This window comes from Ictidomys tridecemlineatus, chromosome 7 (assembly GCF_052094955.1).
Source record: "Ictidomys tridecemlineatus isolate mIctTri1 chromosome 7, mIctTri1.hap1, whole genome shotgun sequence".
NCBI lineage: Eukaryota > Metazoa > Chordata > Mammalia > Rodentia > Sciuridae > Ictidomys > Ictidomys tridecemlineatus.
The window spans coordinates 193,854,382-193,872,489 of NC_135483.1; the positions used below are offsets into that span (position 1 = coordinate 193,854,382).

At 52.3% G+C, this 18,108-nt stretch overlaps 1 protein-coding gene across 1 annotated transcript in view; it reads left to right on the forward strand.

Annotated features, from left to right (window-relative positions):
* Sh3bp4 (SH3 domain binding protein 4) overlaps positions 1–17,746 on the forward strand; it is a 95,431-nt gene extending 77,685 nt beyond the window's left edge. The window contains exon 4 of the mRNA XM_078018272.1: positions 16,686–17,746. Coding sequence (XP_077874398.1) covers positions 16,686–16,772 — 87 coding nt within the window. The 3' untranslated portion in view covers positions 16,773–17,746. The remainder of the gene's footprint in view (positions 1–16,685) is intronic.
* The last annotated feature ends 362 nt before the right edge of the window (positions 17,747–18,108 follow it).

Below are 18,108 nucleotides of genomic sequence, written 5' to 3' on the forward strand. Positions count from 1 at the left end.
TCAGCGAAGTCACCGAGCGAAGGGGACACGTGGAGAAATGGAGGCTGCTGTCTCTTCCCCAAGAGACAGGCGACCACAGAGAGCCAGTTAGTGAGAGCACAGACTGGGGTTCCAGGAGATGAGTGAACTGAGGTCACAGCGCAGTTTACAAGTGGGCTGAGCTCAAAGGAAAATTGCTCCTCACAAGGTGTCCCAGGAGCCAGACTTGATGGCACACCCCTGTAATTCCACCTGGTTGGGAGGCTGAGGCAGGAGGATTACAAGTTTGAGGCCAGCCTAGGCAACTTAGCAAGACCCTGTCTCAAAATAAATTTTAAATGGGCTGGGGAAGCAGCTCAGTGGCAGAGCACTTGCCTGTACTGCGGGTGGGGGAGAGAGGTGTCCTTGAATTTCTTCACGACAGGGGTCACTCTGTGCTACTCAGCACAGGATCAACCTGCCAAGGGCAGGCAAAGAAGTGGGGACCTGTCAGCGGGACAATTTCTAGAGCTCACACAGTTCCAACCAGTCAAGTGGCAAGACGGCGCCGAGTACAGGGGGCGTTCAGAAAAGAACTCAGGAAAGTCACGCCTCCGTCACTGGACAAAACCAGGCCAACAGCAACGTCTGCTGTACCCCTGCCCTGAAAAATGAAACAGGCCTCAACAAGATCAATCTCATTCAAAAATAATTTTAACTGCCTGCCACAGAAAGCTGACTCACCACCTAGAGGAAGACAGACTCGAGCCACTCAGCAATGTAATCATAATCAGTACGTCCAACAGCCAATCAAAATCAACCTGACCCGTGAGGATGTGAGAAACTGTGACACATAACCCAGGAGAAAAGTCAGTCATAGAAAAACCAGAAAGGCAGACGTGGAGATGCAGAAATGATGGATTTATCAGAGAAGGGCTTTAAAACAATTGTTAGAATGTGCTCATCATAGACTAAATGTTGACGTCCCCCTCCAAATAATATATTGAACCCTGACCCCAAACGTGTTGGCATTTGTACACTGAGGCCTTGGTGAGGTGGGTGGGGTCTGAGGGCAGAACTCCCATGAGCAGAGTTGGTTAAGAAGAGGCGGAGGGCACCTAGCGCCCTCTGCCACGTGAGCTTACTGCAAGAGGACGTCTGTCTGAGACCCAGGCCCCAGACCCCAGACTCCATCTGCCAGGGCCTTGACCTCGGAGCCCTCAGCCCCCAGAGCTGCTGAAGCCCATGTCTGCTGTTTGAAGCCACCACTGGGTCTGTTACAGCAGCCAAAAAAGCTGTGACCATGCTTAAGATTTCCAAGGGAAAGAGGAACACGAGGAAGAGGGAAATGGAGCAGAACTGAACAGAAGTACTAGAGCTGGAAAATCAGTCTATGAAACTAAAAAATCCACGAGATGGGTTTCCAAGCAGGTAGAAATGAGGAAAGAAAAGATAGTGCACCTAAAGATACTGCTGTAGCAGCTTCCTAATTGAGACCAGACAGAAAAAATGACTGGGGGATGGGGAGGGGGACAATTTTAGTGATCTATAGGACAACTGGGGTTGTACGTGCAAAGTCCTAGCAGAAGGGTGGGAGAGAAGGGGTCGGAAAGTGGGGAAATTAGGCTGAAATATCCTCAGATTTGCCGAAGCTCTCAGATCCGAGAAACTCAGGTCTGAGTCCCTATCGCAAGAAATAGGAAAATCACACCGACTTCCACGTGTCTACATCTACATCTACATCTGTATCTATCCATCTATCTACCGCGACAAAATTCCTGAACACCGGTGATAAGAAACTCTTAAACGCTGTCTGAGAAAGTAGTTGCCACGGAACAAAAATAAGACCGCCAGCCAGGTGAAAGTGATGTCAAGAATACAAGATTGCTTGAACATTTGGAAATCCATCAGTACAATTTGCCCTATTTACAAAATAAGGGATGATTTAAATAAATACAAAAAAGCATTTGATACATTTATGTTCATTCATATTAAAAAAAAGTCTCCGAGAAGTAAGAAGAGTAGGGAAGTTCCTCAAGCCCATAAAAGCATATGTGAAAGCTCACGACAAATACACTTAGTAATAAAGGACTGGATTGTTCCCCTGGAATGGAGAGTGAGGCAAAGAGGCTTGCTTCCACCTCTTACATTTAACATCAAGCTGGAAATTCTAGTCATTGCAATAAGGCAAGAAAAATAAACAAAATGTATAAAAGTCAGAAAGAAAAAAAAAACTGCTCCTATTTGCAAAGGATAGAGTTCTTTACACAGAAAATCCCAGGGAACCTATAGAGCAATTATTAGAACTAATAAATGGGTTAATAAGGTCATGAGATATTAGTTTAACTTGCAAAAAAAGACACTAGCCTCCTATATAGCAGCAAACAATTGAAAAATTAAAAACGAATCCTATTTATAGTACACAAAGAACATAAAATATCCAGGGATAAATCTAAAAATAATAAATAAATCTAGGTATTTTCACATGAGAAATAATATCACAGCTCCAAAGACTATGAAGAACCCAAAAATACATCCTAAGAATTTTTATAGCATGTATGATAATTTTGTCATTTCCTTCTTTCTTACTAAATTAACTTCATTGAAGGATGATTTCATGGTCCTTTGAAGAGTACAACCTGTTTCGACACTATCTGCCATGTACACTGCCACAAATTCAAGAAGCCAAATAATTTCATTGCTCCCAAAAGGGTCCACTTGGCTGTTTATAATCGATCTCATTCCCCTGCTCCAAACCCAGGCAAGCACTCGTCAGCTTCTCCTCAACACGGCACAGTTTCTGGGTCACCTGTGTTGCTGTAAGAATTGGTACTTCTCCCTCTTTCCATTAAGGAGTAGCGTCCTTCTTCCGGGGTGTGCTACGGTTTGTTTGTCTGCTGACCTGATGATTGATATTTGGGAGGTCACCGTGCGAGGGTGGCTCACGGGTAAGACTTTGTGTGGACGAACACCTACATCTCTGTGTGAGGGAACACCTAGGAATGGGGTACTGGGTGGCGAGGCCGCTGCTCTGCGCCTTCTTTCATTCTCACCCTATTCCCTACGGTGTCCTGTATGTGACTTATACACCAAACACAGTCGGCTTGAAATGTGTTAGCTACCCCATCAGCACATCCTTATCAACCAGGAGTCACGGGGGGAAAGACAGTTCGTCCCACCATCTCCCCACTAACACACCAACACAGAATATTTTTGTGACCTCTGGGCACTAAAATGGGTAGGGATTTCTCCCCACCGGCAACCAGCTCTGTAAGAGCACCACCCCACATCCTCAAACTCAACTCAGTTCCCCTGCTATCTACATGGAGAGAGTGTCAGACCCCAGAAGTTGAGGGCCAGTCTCCACCAATGACAAGTGTGGTTTGTGGCCTGTGCTTCTGACTTACTGCCTATAAATCGGGCTCTCACAACCCTCTCCTCAGGCTCAATTAATTTTTTAGGGCACTTGCAGAGTGCAGTTCACTTGTTTATCACAGAGGACATTACAAAGGACGCTGTGGAGAGATGCATAGGACAAGGATGTTGGCAGGGGCTCAGAGACCCCCTGCTTTCTCAGGGGGCAGCCCCCTCGGGAGCCTCCAGGCACCAGCCACCTAAACTTTCCTCTGGTGGAAGCTTCGTGTTACAGGCATTTTTATTAAATCACTGTCCATTGCTCATCACCTCCATCTTCAGTCCTTCTCCCTCCCAGGAGATTTGAGGTGGGGCTGGAAGTCCCAACTCTAATCCTGCCTTGATCTTTCTTGTGGTCAGTTCCCATCCGGAAGCTATGGAGGGGCTGCCAGCCAGGAGACATCCCATGAGCATGCAGGAGGCACTCCCCTTGCTCCAGAGATTCCCTAGGGTCTTAGGAGCTTCACCGGGAACTGAGGACAAAGACGAAACACGTCATTACAGAATCCACTGGGTTCTGAGAGAGAAGCCCATTCAAGTGCTTTGTCAAGAGAGGTTTACCACCAGGCACAGGGCCATGCCTGGAATCTCAGCAACTCAGGAGGGGGAGGCTGGGAGACCAAGCTTGAGGCCAGCCCCAGCAAGCTAGCAACTCAGTGGGACCCTGTCTCAAATTTAAATTAAGTAAAAAGGGCTGGGGAGTGGTCAGTAGTAAAACACCCCTGGGTTAAAGCTCTAGTACCCAAAAATATAAATAAATAAATAAACATTATTTAAAAAAAAAAACACACAAAGGGGTTTACAATGTTCATGGACACACGGCATCTTATGCTGGCTAAGTGCAAGGACACTGCCACGACTCTGGAAGGACTCTCCCAGAACTGGAAAGCCACCAGGAACCAAGGCAGCGTGAGTCCACTGTGGCCCACTGCCCCTCACTCTCCTTCCTCCCTGCAGAGCCCACACTGCCCGTCCACTCGTTCATCTTCCAGTGGGCCCAGCCTCCAAGTCAGTAGCACATTCCTACCTCACCCCAGGCAGCTGATGATTCCGACTGTGTGGCCACAAATCTTGGGGAAGAGGATCTGATGGTGGCAGCTTCCCCCAGCTCCCATCCCTTGGTTCAGTCCCCTCATGTGTGTGTGACATGCCTGCACATGTGGCCGGAAAGGGCAGACACCTGTGGCACACTGGCTTGTCCACATGGGCTGTGAAGAGGGTGGTTTCTCTAAAGCACGTGGTGGGCAGAATGTGCGTGATGGACACTTCTGTTGAATGCTGTTGCCTGTCCAATGTCACTCGTGGCTGGCAGCTGCTGTTTGTTAGCACTGCCACCAGCAGCCCTAACAGCAATTTGAGTCATTAATTATGTAATTGAGGCTGCACATAATGAATTATGGAAACAGTGAGCAATTTACATTTAATTTCACTAAAATGCATCAGAAAGCGTGTGCACATTAAGAGAGACTTGTGTCTCCAAAGAGGTAGATGGGACGAAGAAAGTCCTCGTGAGCTCCACCAACATCGGGGTCACGCTCAGTCCAATCCTGGATTTCCATGGATGTTTTGGGTACATTAATTTTATGTATTTTAAGAGTTTTTTGTTTGTTTTTAGTTCACTTATGGTACAATCCACCCATCAAAGTGCAGACCCAGTGGAAAACATTCTGGAATACGTGCAAGCCTCTGTACCATCAACCTGAGAACAATTTTCTCTACCACACTCCACCCTCCCCCTCTCTGCCCACCCCTAGCCAACCACCAGTGTCCTTTCCGTCTCCAGAGCAAAGTCCAGGAATCCTAGAACACGTGGTCTTTTGTGACTGACTTTTTTCACGCTGCGTAGTGTGTTCAAGACCCACCTCTCACTCCTTGCCGAGGTTGAATGATCTTCGTTGATGGGTTACCCCACGTTTTATTTATCCACTACCATCAGTGGCTTCAGGGTGGCTTCTACCTTGTGGATACTGTGGATAGGGCTGGGATGAGCGTGGGTGTGAGAGTGTACCTGGAGACCTGGTTTCTTTTGCATTTTCTTTCCCTGGCAGGGTGGCTGGCTCCATGGTGATTCTGTTCTTGGGTTCCGAGGACGCCCCATGCTGCCTCCGTCGCCCTGCACCACTTGCTCTGCCACCTGTCTGCACACCACCCTGTGCACAGGGTCACGACTTTTCCACACCTTCACCAGCACTTGTTATGATCTCACTTCTTGACTGTAGCCATCAGAGTGAGTGCGCAGTGGGTTCCCTTGCTGTTTGGAAGACCCAAAGGCATTTAAGATCAGGTGTACTCAAATGGAACCATCTTCTTTCTCTCAAAATCCACCTCTCTCCATGTGCTCCCCAGTCGCACATGAAAGTACAGGAATGATAGAATGAACCGCAAGTGCCATCAGCTACCCCAACCATTACCCACATTCTGTTCTTTGAGTTGTCTTTCTTAAACTCTGTGTGCACACACGTGTGTGTGTGTGTGTGTGTGTGTGTGTGTGTGTGTGTGTGTTTAAAACATGTCATTTTGCTCACATTCCAGTCTGTATTTCTAACAAGTCAGGGATTAAAGTTTAAGCACTCACAACACCCTATGTCACCAGGAGGTCAGCGATAACTCCTTAGTGTTATCTGATGACGGCTCTCTCTGTTTTTCCCTGATTGTCCCTACAGTGTGGCGCTGGTTCCTTTGCCTGTCCCCTGCTGTCAGCTCCCTAGTCTCCATCCTCCTGTGGTCTCAGCAGGCTGTCCCGCTCTGCGTTTCCCACGCCGACTGCCTGTTGGAGACATTCTCGGTCGTTGGCTCACTTTTGGATTTGGCGGGTTGAAAGGTCAGGGGTCCTGTGGTGGCTCTGTCCCCTGTGTCTCCTGGTGGGCAGACAGATCTGGAGTCTATGGACAGTGCTGCTCCACAGGGGGTGCTGTGACGTCCCACAGGGGTGGTGGAGACACAGGGTCCCTCCCCTCTGCTGACTGCACTTCATGGCAGGAGTGGGCAGAGAAGCGGTGGTCCCACCCCAGCAGGTGCGGAGGAAGGGAAGATGAGCAGGGGCGGTGGTCCCTTTATAACTGCCCTCGTGAGGACCACCCTAGGGGTCCCTATAAACCCCTCATGCCCCAGCCCACCCGGAAGGCTCGGGCACCTCCCAACCATGCCACCCTGGGATCCGGCCACCGGGGACCACACCTTCCACCGCAGTGGACCCTCGGACACACCACATTCAAACCTCGGCTTGATGTTGAGAGAGGATGGGGGCTAGTGGCCGCCGGCCTGGCCCTTCCACGGGTGGCTTCGCAGGAGCCCTCACCTGCGGGTCTAGCTCTCCTTAGACTTAGGACTCCAAACATCCTGGCCAGCCCGGGCCGAGAGGCTTTGGTTTGGGTTTTTACTTGGTGAATGTTTTGGGCAGCTGTTGCCTGCGTGGGCTCCTCCTCTGGCCTGCTCCTCCGGCCTGCGGCTGGCTCCCGTCAGCCTCTGCGGCACCAGGTCTCCGCCTGCTCCTTGGCTCCTCTGCCCATCCAGGTCTGACTGTTTGATGCAGAAACCCAGGCACGGCTCCAGGACTGGCCCATGGGCCGGGCTGCAGGGAGGCATGAGACACCTGGCCCTGTTCTGGCTCCTGCTGAGGAATCTGCCACCAAGGTCAACATCTTAGAGCCACCAGGGCTGCGGGAGAGTCACTTCAGTCCCTACGAGGGACCTGCTGCAGGGCCCCGGACTGTGCACCCCCACTGTGGTCAGGGGAGGAAGGGAGCGACAGGAAGCGTGTTCTGACTCACCTCCGCAGTTGTACCCTCTTCCTGGGACACAGGTGGGCCTTCAAGGGCGGTCTGTGGACAGACTGACTCGGGTGGCCTCCCCTCCAGGCCGCCTCACCCGCCAGGGGTCCCTGCTGGGCTCCTCTTGGGGTGGGCATCTCCCAGGGAGCCCCAAGGCCTTGCAGCAAATGTACCCATGGTGGGGTCGTGGGGTGGCCCTTCAGACAGCCACAGGGACACGTCCCATCTCTCTGAACTAGGATGGGCTCAGGGAAGTCCAGCCAGCTATGCCCTGGCCCTGCCAAAAGACCAGCGTAGAGCAATGAGGTCGATACTTCCAGAGAGCTAAGACGGCACGCCACCAGAGGGTCAGTTTTGCCAAGAGACTTTAAAAGAAAAAAGAAAAGAATTGGCCAGGTGTGATGGCCCACACCTATGACCCCAGCACCCTGGGGGAGGCTCAGACAGTGTAAGGGTCCCGCGAACGTAGGAGGAAGAGACCACCAAGAGACTGGCTCATGCAATCAGCAAAAGGGGATTTATTGGGGATCCATTCCAGCGCGCTGGGGCTCCAGGCTCACTCAAGAAGGGAGAGCAGCCCAGAGCAGAGGTCGAGCAGTGCTTAAGCACACTTTTTTGGGGAGGGCGGGGGGGGGCTTTGCATACATCAGAACAAATCATCATGAGGCGCGGGAAAATTGAACAACAACTCTCATACATGATTAGCACATTCATTGGCGGGACCGGCCGGGCGGGGGTGATTGGTCACTCCTAAGCAGGGTACACATTTAAACTGATTGGTTTGGGCCTTGAATGCCTATGTGCCAAGCTACACAGGGTCCTAGGTTATTAAACAACTCAATGATCAGTTCTGGGCATTGTCTTAACTGCCTCAGGAATTTCAGGTTCTGTGTGCAGTTCAGAAACTTTACAATACCTAGTCCTTTACATTTTAACTCAGGCTTTGCAGCTTAGAAGCTTTACCCTTTCAACAGGAAGATCCCAAGTTCAAAGCCAGCCTCAGCAACTTAGCAAGGCCTTAAGCAACTTAGCAAGACCCTGTCTTAAAATAAAATATAAAAAGGGCTGGGGTGTGGCTCCGTGGTTAAGCCCCTCTGGTTCAATCCCCAGTACCAGAATAAATAAATAAATAAATGGCATAGAGGAAAGGAGACAGTAGACCTGTGTTCAATCCCCAGCACTGCTAGGGGAAGAAAGGAAGAAGGAAGGGGGGGAGAGTGGGGGGAGGGGGGGAGGGGAGGAGGGAGGGAGTGAGGGATGAAGGGAGGGAGAGAGAGAGGGGGGAGGGGAAGAGGGAGGAGGAAGGAAGGGAGGGAGGGAGGAAGGGAGGGAGAGAGAGAGAGGAGGAAGGGAGGAAGGAAGGGAGAGAGGGAGGGAGAGAGAGAGGGAGGAAGGGAGATAGGGAGGGAGGGAGGGAGAGAGAGGGGGAGGAAGGGAGAGAGGGAGGGAGGCAGGGAGGGAGGGAGGAAAAAGAAAACTCTGAAAGCCTGTTCCAGGAAGCTGGGGCCCTCTCTCCTGAAGAAGGCTGGCCCTGGGCAACCTGCAGGATGGACAGATGAGCAGCTCCAGGCTACTGCTGCCCTGTGGCTCCTGGTCCCAGGGACTGAGAGGACTTGACCGGCAGGTGCTCCGCTCCCCTCCCAGAGATGCTCCCGGAGGTGGAGATGGAGGGCAAGGCTGGAGCCGGGCATGTTTTTCACAGGTTTTGTCAGCAGCCGACTTGAAGAGGCTTTTCTCACTGTCCGGTGGTGAGTGGCCTTGGGGGGAGCAGTCACATGTGAACTTTCACGGCAGGAGCACCGGAAATGGTGCAAGACCAGGGGCTGAGAAGGAGAAATCCTGTCCCCACTCCAGCCCTGGGTCCCAGAAAGGCCCCCCAAGGGAAAACTGTGCCCCTCAAAAGCCAGCACAGTGAAGGAGGTACTCACTTTCCATAGGATGTTTAATTCATTTTAAACATTTTGAGAGATATTTGTGCCTATGTTCACAATTATGAGACTGCCAGCTCCTGCCCTGCTCCTCGCCCCAGCCACCTCCTGCCTCACTCAGCACACCCCTGCCGACTCCCCAGCTGTGTTCTTCTCTCCCACTGAACAGTCAGTGCACCCCAGCACCCAAACACTGTTTTACCATCATTGGCAAAGGTACTCTTCTTTCTTACTAGGATGGGTTTGGACAGCAGGGGGCATTCCCTCAGGAAGAGCAGGAGTTGGGGTGCCAAGAGGGCGGGGCAGTCGCTGGGGACAGGGATGGCGGGGAAGTGGGGGTGGAGGTTCTGAACAAAGCCTCAGATAATATTTCCGGCTTCTTAAAATGAGGAGGAAAGACGCCCCTCCCCAGGAGCTGTGTGCGGGAGTCGGCTGCCCTGGGCCCTGAGCTCAGGGCGGAGGACGTGGAGCTGCTGGGTCCAGGCAGGCTCTGCCTGTGCCTCTGCTGAAGGCCGTGGCTGCTCCATGTGCCTTCTTGGAAGAAGCCAGGCCCTTCCTTCTCCCAGGAGCCAGGGGATAAAGCAGGAGTCTGAAGAAATGCGGAGTGGGGCCGGGCTGGGCTGGGTGTGGAAGATGAGCTGGGGGGGGTCTCAGGCCACCACCTGGCACCCACGTTCCTCGACTTGAGGGGACACTGTGCGAGGCCAAGCAGCTGGGATGAGCCTCCTCAGTGGACAGCTGTGCTCCTTGGCACAGGGACGGAGGGAGATTTGCTCCCAAGAGGGCAGCTTGTTGGACATGAGGTCGGGTTCCCTCCAGCCTCCGCCCAAGGCCAGTCCGAGGTCCCTGAAGCAGCTCGAGAAGCTGAGTTGGACGTGCAGTTCACGATCTGGAGTCTGTGTCCATTCCTTAAGGAGTGGAGCCTGTGCAGAGGCCACCCGCCCTGGGCTACACTCCCCAGGCCCTTCCCTGGAGGACCCTCCTGGACACCCCTTCTCCCTGCGGGGGCTCACTCCCGCATTCAGGGCCAGGGCCCCACACGGTTCCCCGCCCTGGCCCTGGGACAGATCTTCAGTCCTGCCCCCACCCCCCGGCGGCTGTCACCCAGGAGACACCCTCCTCCAGAGCTGCACCTGCTTCCACCCCAGGAGGCGAGGAGGCGGGAGGAGCAGGCCCCAGGAGCACCTGGCCCTTCAGTGAGGTGGATCTGCTGCGGCTTCCCTCGCAGGGCCCCAGGGCGGGTTTTCACTCCCTCCCCTGCCTCCCGTCTCACGCCTTCCCCCTCAGTCAGGGCCGTGGGCAGGGACAAAAGGGGAGGGTGGGACCCTGAGCTGCAGGCTGGGCTGCCATCGATGACCTGGATAACAGAGAGGGAGAGCCAGGCGCAGCCCTGCAGGGCCCTGGGTTCCCAGGAGTCTACACCTCCAGCGGCTGGAGGAGGTCGAGGTGCCGGTGTCAGCCCTCTGGTCCTGGCAGGGAGTCACACTTGGGTGGTGCACAAAATCCAGGGGCGAGGGACAGGAGCACCTGGATCCTCCTCTGGGTTGGGCTGGTCCTCACCGTCTGCTTTGCTCGAGGCGTGTAGGAGTCTCCGTTGCCTCCACTCGGCAGCCAAAAGAGAGATGGTTTCCTCGGCAACCGGGAAACCTCCGGAGCCTGGGTCCCATTGTTTTGAAGTGTTTTGAAATCCTATCAATGGTCTCCAGGGAAACGGGATGGTGAATCGGCCCTGGCTAGGTGAAGTTAAACAGCCGCTCAGGGAACCTGGGCGGCTCCCGGACACCGGGGCTGGGCTGTCCCCGCAGGTGCAGGAGTGTCTTCCGCTCCATCTGATGTTTCAGTTTCATTCAGATAAAACTGAACTGCAGTCACTCCTGGGGAGGTCACCACCGTTATTTGAATCACAGTCAAAGAAATTACACAATGTTTTAAAACTCTACAATTCGTGAGTCACATAAGAATCAAAATGCTAATTAGCATCTTGTGTGGGGGAAAATAGGGATTTACAGCAGCAGCCAAGCCGTCAAACTCCGGGTCAGAGCCATTCTAAGTCAAAGCCCACCATGTTCTCCGTCAGGAGAGACCGTGCGGGGCCAGCGAGGCCACAGGAGTGACCGACCCCACGCCCCCTGTGAAAGGGTAAAGTTTCTAAGCTGCAAAGCCTGAGTTGAAATGTAAAGGACTAGGTATTGTAAAGTTTCTGAACTGCACACAGAACCTGAAATTCCTGAGGCAGTTAAGACAATGCCCGGTACTGACCATTGAGTTGTTAAATAACCTGGACCCTGTGCAGCTTGGCACGTAGGCATTCAGGGCCCAAACCAATCAGTTTGAAGGTACCCCCCTCCTTAGGACTGACCTATCACCCCCACCTGACCTGTTCCCGCCAATGAACGGACTAATCATGTTTGGGAATTGTTGTTTGATTTTCCCGTGGTGTATGGTGATTTGTTAAAGGAAACTGTGATGTATGTCAAGCCCCTGCACTCCCTAAAAAAGTGTACTTAAGCACTGCTCAACCCCTGCTCGGGGCTCTTGGCCGCTCTCCCGTCTTGAGTGAGCCTGGAGCCCCAGCGCGCTCGATTGGATCCTCAATAAACCCCTTTTGCTGTTGCATGAGTCGGTCTCTTGGTGGTCTCTTCCTCCAACGTTCACCGGACCCTTACACCTGCAGGCTGCCTTGCTGCAGCTCTCCCCAGTCACCCCTGCCCTTCCCACCTGTTGAAAACTGCCCAGCAAGTCCGAGTGGGGATACCCGGTGGTCATGATTTGGACGGGTGGATCCCCCGAAAGGCTCCTGTATTGCCAGCTTGGTCCCAGCCTGGTGTGCTGAGGTGGGGGGCCTGTAAAGGCTGGGTCTCCTGGTCACCGGGTCTCTAGCCTCGTGACTGGATCAGCTCTGTCTCCTGGGATGGGTCAGGTCTCCCGGGAGTGGATTAGTTCTGAGAGAAGGGTGGTTATAATGAAGCTGTGCATCTTCCCTGGTCCCTTTCCAAAGGCACTCCTGCCATTGCCACCAGGCCCTCGCCAGAGCCCATGAGAGGCCAGCACCATGCTCTTGAGTCTCCTGAACCATAAGCCAAATAAATCTCTTTTTGGTATAAAGTTCCGAGCCCTGGGAATTTTGTTAAAGCAACTCAAATTGGACTAAGACAGGGATTTATTTTATTTTGATCTATGGAAATCACCAGGTGCTTTTGTGTTCATGGGCAATATTTTCCTTTCCTTAGCGGATCCATAATCCTATTTGGGGGCTCCTCATTGCCTTTATTGTGTGAACGTTGATGAAATCTCTCTAGCTTCCTGAAGACTGCTCAAAACAGCAGTGTCAGAAAATCAAAATGTCAATATCCTCTGAGTCCAGCCAATTTTGTATCACCTACGTCTTGGAGCAATGACATCTCCTTAATTGAAATAAAATTTACATTTTAATTCTCTAAGTAAGTCATATTTCCTGTTGTCATGGAGTTGGCACATACTCCCTACAGAGTAACCCTTCTATTTTTTTTACACCTTTTGATGGGTATTTATTTGCTTTATTTTGACTGTGAGCAGAAACGGATGGATGACCTAACCGTACGTCAGATTGACAGCATCTCCACACTGCAGCAGAGCGATGCGAGTGCCTTGTGAGAAGTCGCCCTACTGTGATGTTTCAGGACTCAGTGGTGTTGCCAGGTACTTGATAGCTTTGTGTTCAGTAGCGTAGTCGTCCTAAAACCACTTCGCATCTGTAGTAGGGTCAGGCGATGAGAACCAGGTGGACGTAGGAGCGCCAGCTCTGGCCACGGGAGAGAGTGACCTGCTGTTGGTTGGGGTGTGAGAGGAACCTGCTGAGCTGGAATGCAGGTAAGGACATCATCGCATAGACTCACGGTTGTTTTTTGGGTGTGGGATTGGACCCAGGGGCTTGAGCACACTGGGCCTGCTCCCCACTGAGCTGAATCCCCAGCACCAGCTGAACTCAGGACCTTTGTTTGCTAAATCTGCTTCCTGTCTCCTCCCACTGGAAAGGGAAGGAAGCCCTGAGGCCCGACAGCAGTGAGCACACCTGGTGCCCAGAGTTGGTTTCTAAACACCAATCTCCACCAGAGGGAGAGGATCCCAGGCCCAGAGCAGGGGGCTGCAGGATCCCCTTGAGGCTCCTAACAGCCTCAGAAAGAAGGACGAGCCCAAGGACAGGGGCACGTGAGAAAGGCTGCCTTGAAGAGCCTCCATGGGCCAAATCGGGGGTGATGCGAGTGTATTCATAGACCCCAAACTACTAAACACTGGTGGGGGATCTTCACCCCACAGGGGGTTCCCGGGGGGCAGTATGCATTTGTAAGAGGTGACACAAGACCATCAATAATGGAACAGGCTCTTGGGCGCCTCTGGCTGGGATGGGCTGATCCACACACAGCATCTCCCACAGGAGCCCTGCTGGAACTGCTTACCCCTAAGTCTAGCCCCAGGAAACAGCGCGACAGCCCCGCCAATCACGGGACACGCGGGGAAAATGGGAGCCCAGCCTGGACCCTTGGAAAACATTACCTGTGAAAGAGCAAACTAGCTGGGCGCAGCGGGCACACCTGGGATCCCAGCAGCTCGGGAGCCTGAGGCAGGAGGATGGCGAGTTCAAGCCGGCCTCCGCAACTTAGGGAGGCACTAAACAAGTTAGCTCTGTGGATAAGCACCCCTTAACCTTAACTGAGTTCAATCCCCAGAACCAAAACACCCATAGACACTCACACACACACACACACTCACACACTCACACACCCATACACACACACACACACATAGACACACACACACTCATATACACTCATAGACACTCACACACACACTCACACACCCATAGACACACTCACACACTCACATACCCACAGACACACACACACACACACATACTCACACACACATAGACACACACACACTCACATACCCATAGACACACACACACACTCACACACACATAGGCACACACACACACAGACACACACACACACACTCATATACACCCACATAGACACACACACTCACACACACACACACACAGAATGGAAGAAAGAAGTGAGGGAGGGAGGGAGGGAGGGAAGCCAGAGGGAGCACAGGAGGGCTGCTGGGAGTGGAGAGGGTGAGAGCCCAGCTGCTGATCCGGTTCATGATCCCTGACTGGAGTTCAGACACCATGAATGAGCCAGTAATCCATGAATGAGCTTGTAATCCCAGCAGCTGGGGGGCTGAGGCAGGAAGATCGTGAGTTCAAAGTCAGCCTCAGCAAAAGTGAGGCCCTAAGCAGCTCAGTGAGACTCTGTCTCCAATAAGATACAAAATAGGGCTGGGGAGGTGGCCCAGTGGTCCGGTGCCCCTGAGTTCAATTCCTGGTACCCTCCACAAAAAAACACTCATGAACAAAGTAGTGGGCCTTGAACATGGACTGAATGTAAAATAATAGTATTATACAAAAGGTGAATTTCTTGTGGGGAATAGTGACATGATGAGTATATTAAAAATGTCCTTATTCATGGCATTTAAAAGCCATGTTAGGATACCTGCAACTTCCAAATAGTTTCAACATTCCAATTGCTCAGGAGAGTGTGTATGTACACTCAGGTAAACAAGGCAAAACATATGATCTATAAATACATGCATGTAAAGCTAATTATATGCACACATAATGTACATGCATATATATGACATATAACATATGCATACATACATATACACATGTATACATGAGTATAATATATGTGTTTATTTTATATAATTATGTTATATCTGTACATTGTAAAGTTTATATAGGCTATAAAATATGTAAACATTCCTGCACTCATGCATATGTACTGATGTGCGAGTGTATTATGATGGTATGTGGGTAGACCAGCTGGTATTCGTAACACAAATGTGGCATGTATTAACTGGGTACTGCACGTGCAGGCCAATATCATGACTTGTAGAGGGAGAGCAAAAGAGGCGCCTTGTTAATGAGACCGTAGGTGTGGTGCCCTGTTGTTTCAACTTTCCTTCACATTTTAGAAGTCCAGTGTGGACATTCAGGGTGGTCGGGACCTTGTCTCTCCTTCCCTGACTCAGTCTCCCCAGGTGGGAGCCAGGCGCTTCTGCATGCTGGGGTCTGCGTCCTGCTGGGCCTCCCTGGGGTGTGTCAAGGACAGCCAGTCCCTGGCTGGCCTGAGCTGCCTGGGGTTCCAGGGTCCTAGCCCGGCCCTAGGAGCCCAAGGCCCATGCTCAGGAACACAGTGGCCAAGAAGGGAGGACCAAGACCTGGTACGTACCTCGCCCTGCCCAGAAAGAACTAACTCGGGCTTCTGGAGAGTCTCTGAGGTGGACTTTGTCTTGCCACATAATGCCTGCGGCTTTTAAGCCCAGCTGCAGAACGGTGGAAAGCATACTTCTCAGAATCCTTTCCTGACATGGAAGCCGGACAGCCTGGCGCATCAGTTACCAGGTTGTTGGGACAAGTGCAGGTGCAGCTGTGCCACTCACACAGGAAAGTGCTTGCAGTCCACCAGGAGCCGGAGGGTCTGCCGGGCCACGAGGGCCCAGCCTCAGGAGCAGCTGCCCATTCTCCATGAGGTGGTGGGCAGAGGCCTCTCCTGGGGCACTGGCAGAAAACCCGGGTCTGTTTAAGTCCTCACACGGTTTATTTTCACTTTCTTGGGACTCTGAGTTGGCACAAGAGGGGCAAACGCTGAGCGCGGAGATGCAGCCAGCCAAGCAGATTTCACAAGGTCAACAATGCCCGCTGTGCAGAGCACCCTGTCCCCAGCCCTGCCTGCTCCCACTCACGGCCCACAGCAGGGCCTTCAAGCCCACACTTGATGTTTGCCAAGGTTGCTTCCCTGCCTCAAGGTCAGGGGCCGGCTGTGTGGAGCTGCCCCACCCCAAGGAGGCTGGCCCCCGGAGACAGAAGGTCTGGCCCGCTCCAGAGCCACACTGGTGGCAGTTTCTAAAGCCCGGGTCCCTTGGTGTCTCACCCAGGATGGACATGGTCACCCACACTTTGAGGTGACCATGAGCACTGAGCGAAGTTCAAGTTTGTACAAGAGTCGAAGTTGCCTCCTTCTCTACAGATGCAATCGCAGGGCTGGAGCGGGGCTGCCCTTGGCAGAGGGTGTCGGCCACCCGAAGGGCACTCTTACAGCTGGAGGCCCTCCAAGACCCGCTGGGATCCGGGGGTAATGGCAGGTATTCTTCAGCTGCCGGACACCAGCGTGACCTGACCTAAGCAGGGAAAAGTCCCTGCAGGGGCCACGCTGGCCGTCACGGGAGGCTGGCTCGCTGCCTTCGTCAGGGCCCAGTGCCACTCACAGCCCAGCTCCCCCCCCGCCCCCCCGGCTTTATTTAATGTTTATTCTGTTTCAGGTGGACACAGTGTCTTTATTTTACATTTACGTGGTGCTGAGGATGGAACCCAGTGCCTCGTGCAAGCTAGGTGAGCCTCTACCACTGAGCCCCAACCCCAGCCCCCACCCCTGCTCCCCTTTTTGCTGATGAGCTCAGGTCGAGGTATTTGGATGAACCACTTTTATTTTTTCAATTAAAAAGCAAAATACTGTTATTAAAAAGAAATACAACTTTCTCCCTCCCAAGCCGTGTGTTTTCATTTCAGAAAGCGGATGCCGACATTGACGGGAGCCCACATGAGAGTCCACGGCCAAACACCGGGTCTCCAAGAGCCTGGGGCACCAGGCGGTGAACCCACACCCTGCACCGAGGCGGCAAACTCAGGGGCCCCAAAGACGTGGGTGAGGAGTTTGGGGCACATCAGATGCCAGCTGGCCGGAGGATGGGGAGGCGGGGAGAATGAGGGTAGAGTCCTCAGCAGAAAGTCAGCCGTATTAGGCCAGGTGGGGACTGCGGGCAGGTGGGCAAACCCAGGTGCTCAGGCGCCCCGCGGGTGCAGAAAGCCTGCCTCCAAGGCCCCCTCCAGCCAGCACCCCGAGGTGCAGTGCCCTTGTGTTACCTAAGCCCAGAGGAGCGTGCCGCTCTCAGCCTCTCCCAAGCTCGATTCTTTGTGCATCTTCAGGAGGGGAATGGCCCGCCCCCAGTCCCTGTCACATCATCCCCTCCCTTCACAATCACCCATTAAAGGCAGACAAATCAGCCTCAGGTTTGTACATCTGTCACTATGGACCGAGTTGACCTGTGCTGTCCTTGAAAGACAGAACCACTGTTGGGGCAGTAAAAACAGGTTTTTGGAAACCAGAATTGAGCTGGGAGCCTTCACCCAGGTCAGGTCCCCCAGGGGCATGTAAAAGGGTGACAATTCAGCTGCCCTCCAGGGAAGCTCACCCTGAAGCTAGGATCTGGGGTTCCTGAAGAAGAATTGTTGTTATAGAAATTACCAAAATTATGATAAAGACAGACCTCATTTCCAATTATTTTTGTTTCTAGCTATACTTTTATTTTGCTACCTGTGTCTCTTCTCACTTTTATTTTCACTTTACATGTAAACAAAATAAAACCTTGGCAAACTGGGAGAGAATACTTGCAATAAAACGGGGGCTGGGTTTGTGGCTCAGGGGTAGAGCGCTCGATTGGCATGCGTGAGGCACTGGGTGCACTCCTCAGCACTACGTAAAAATAAATAAAAAGTAAAATGTACTGTGTCCATCTACGATTAAAGAAAAAATATTTTTAAAAACATAAATAAAATGTTTCATCCATAAATGCTGGTTTATTTGATAGATGGATGGATGGTGAATAGACAGATTTTTTTTTTTTAAACTGGAAATGAATGAATTCCTACATGGGGAAGGGTGACTGAAAGCTGTCCACGAGCCACATGTTCTATAATACACTGGACTCATAAACACCTGCAGGTCCCGTTCCATTGTTGTATTCACAGCCATCTGCGCCTGCTTGGGGCCTTTCTGGTTACAGAGCAGTTCCTGGATCACACCTTCCCTCTGTCCTCACGGCAGCAGCTGAGGTTAAAACGCTGAGTTAGTTGAGTTATTTGAACCCAGAATGCCGTGGCCCCCATCTGCCTACTCACCCCAACCCCCAAGCACAGGCTTCCTGGGGAAGCA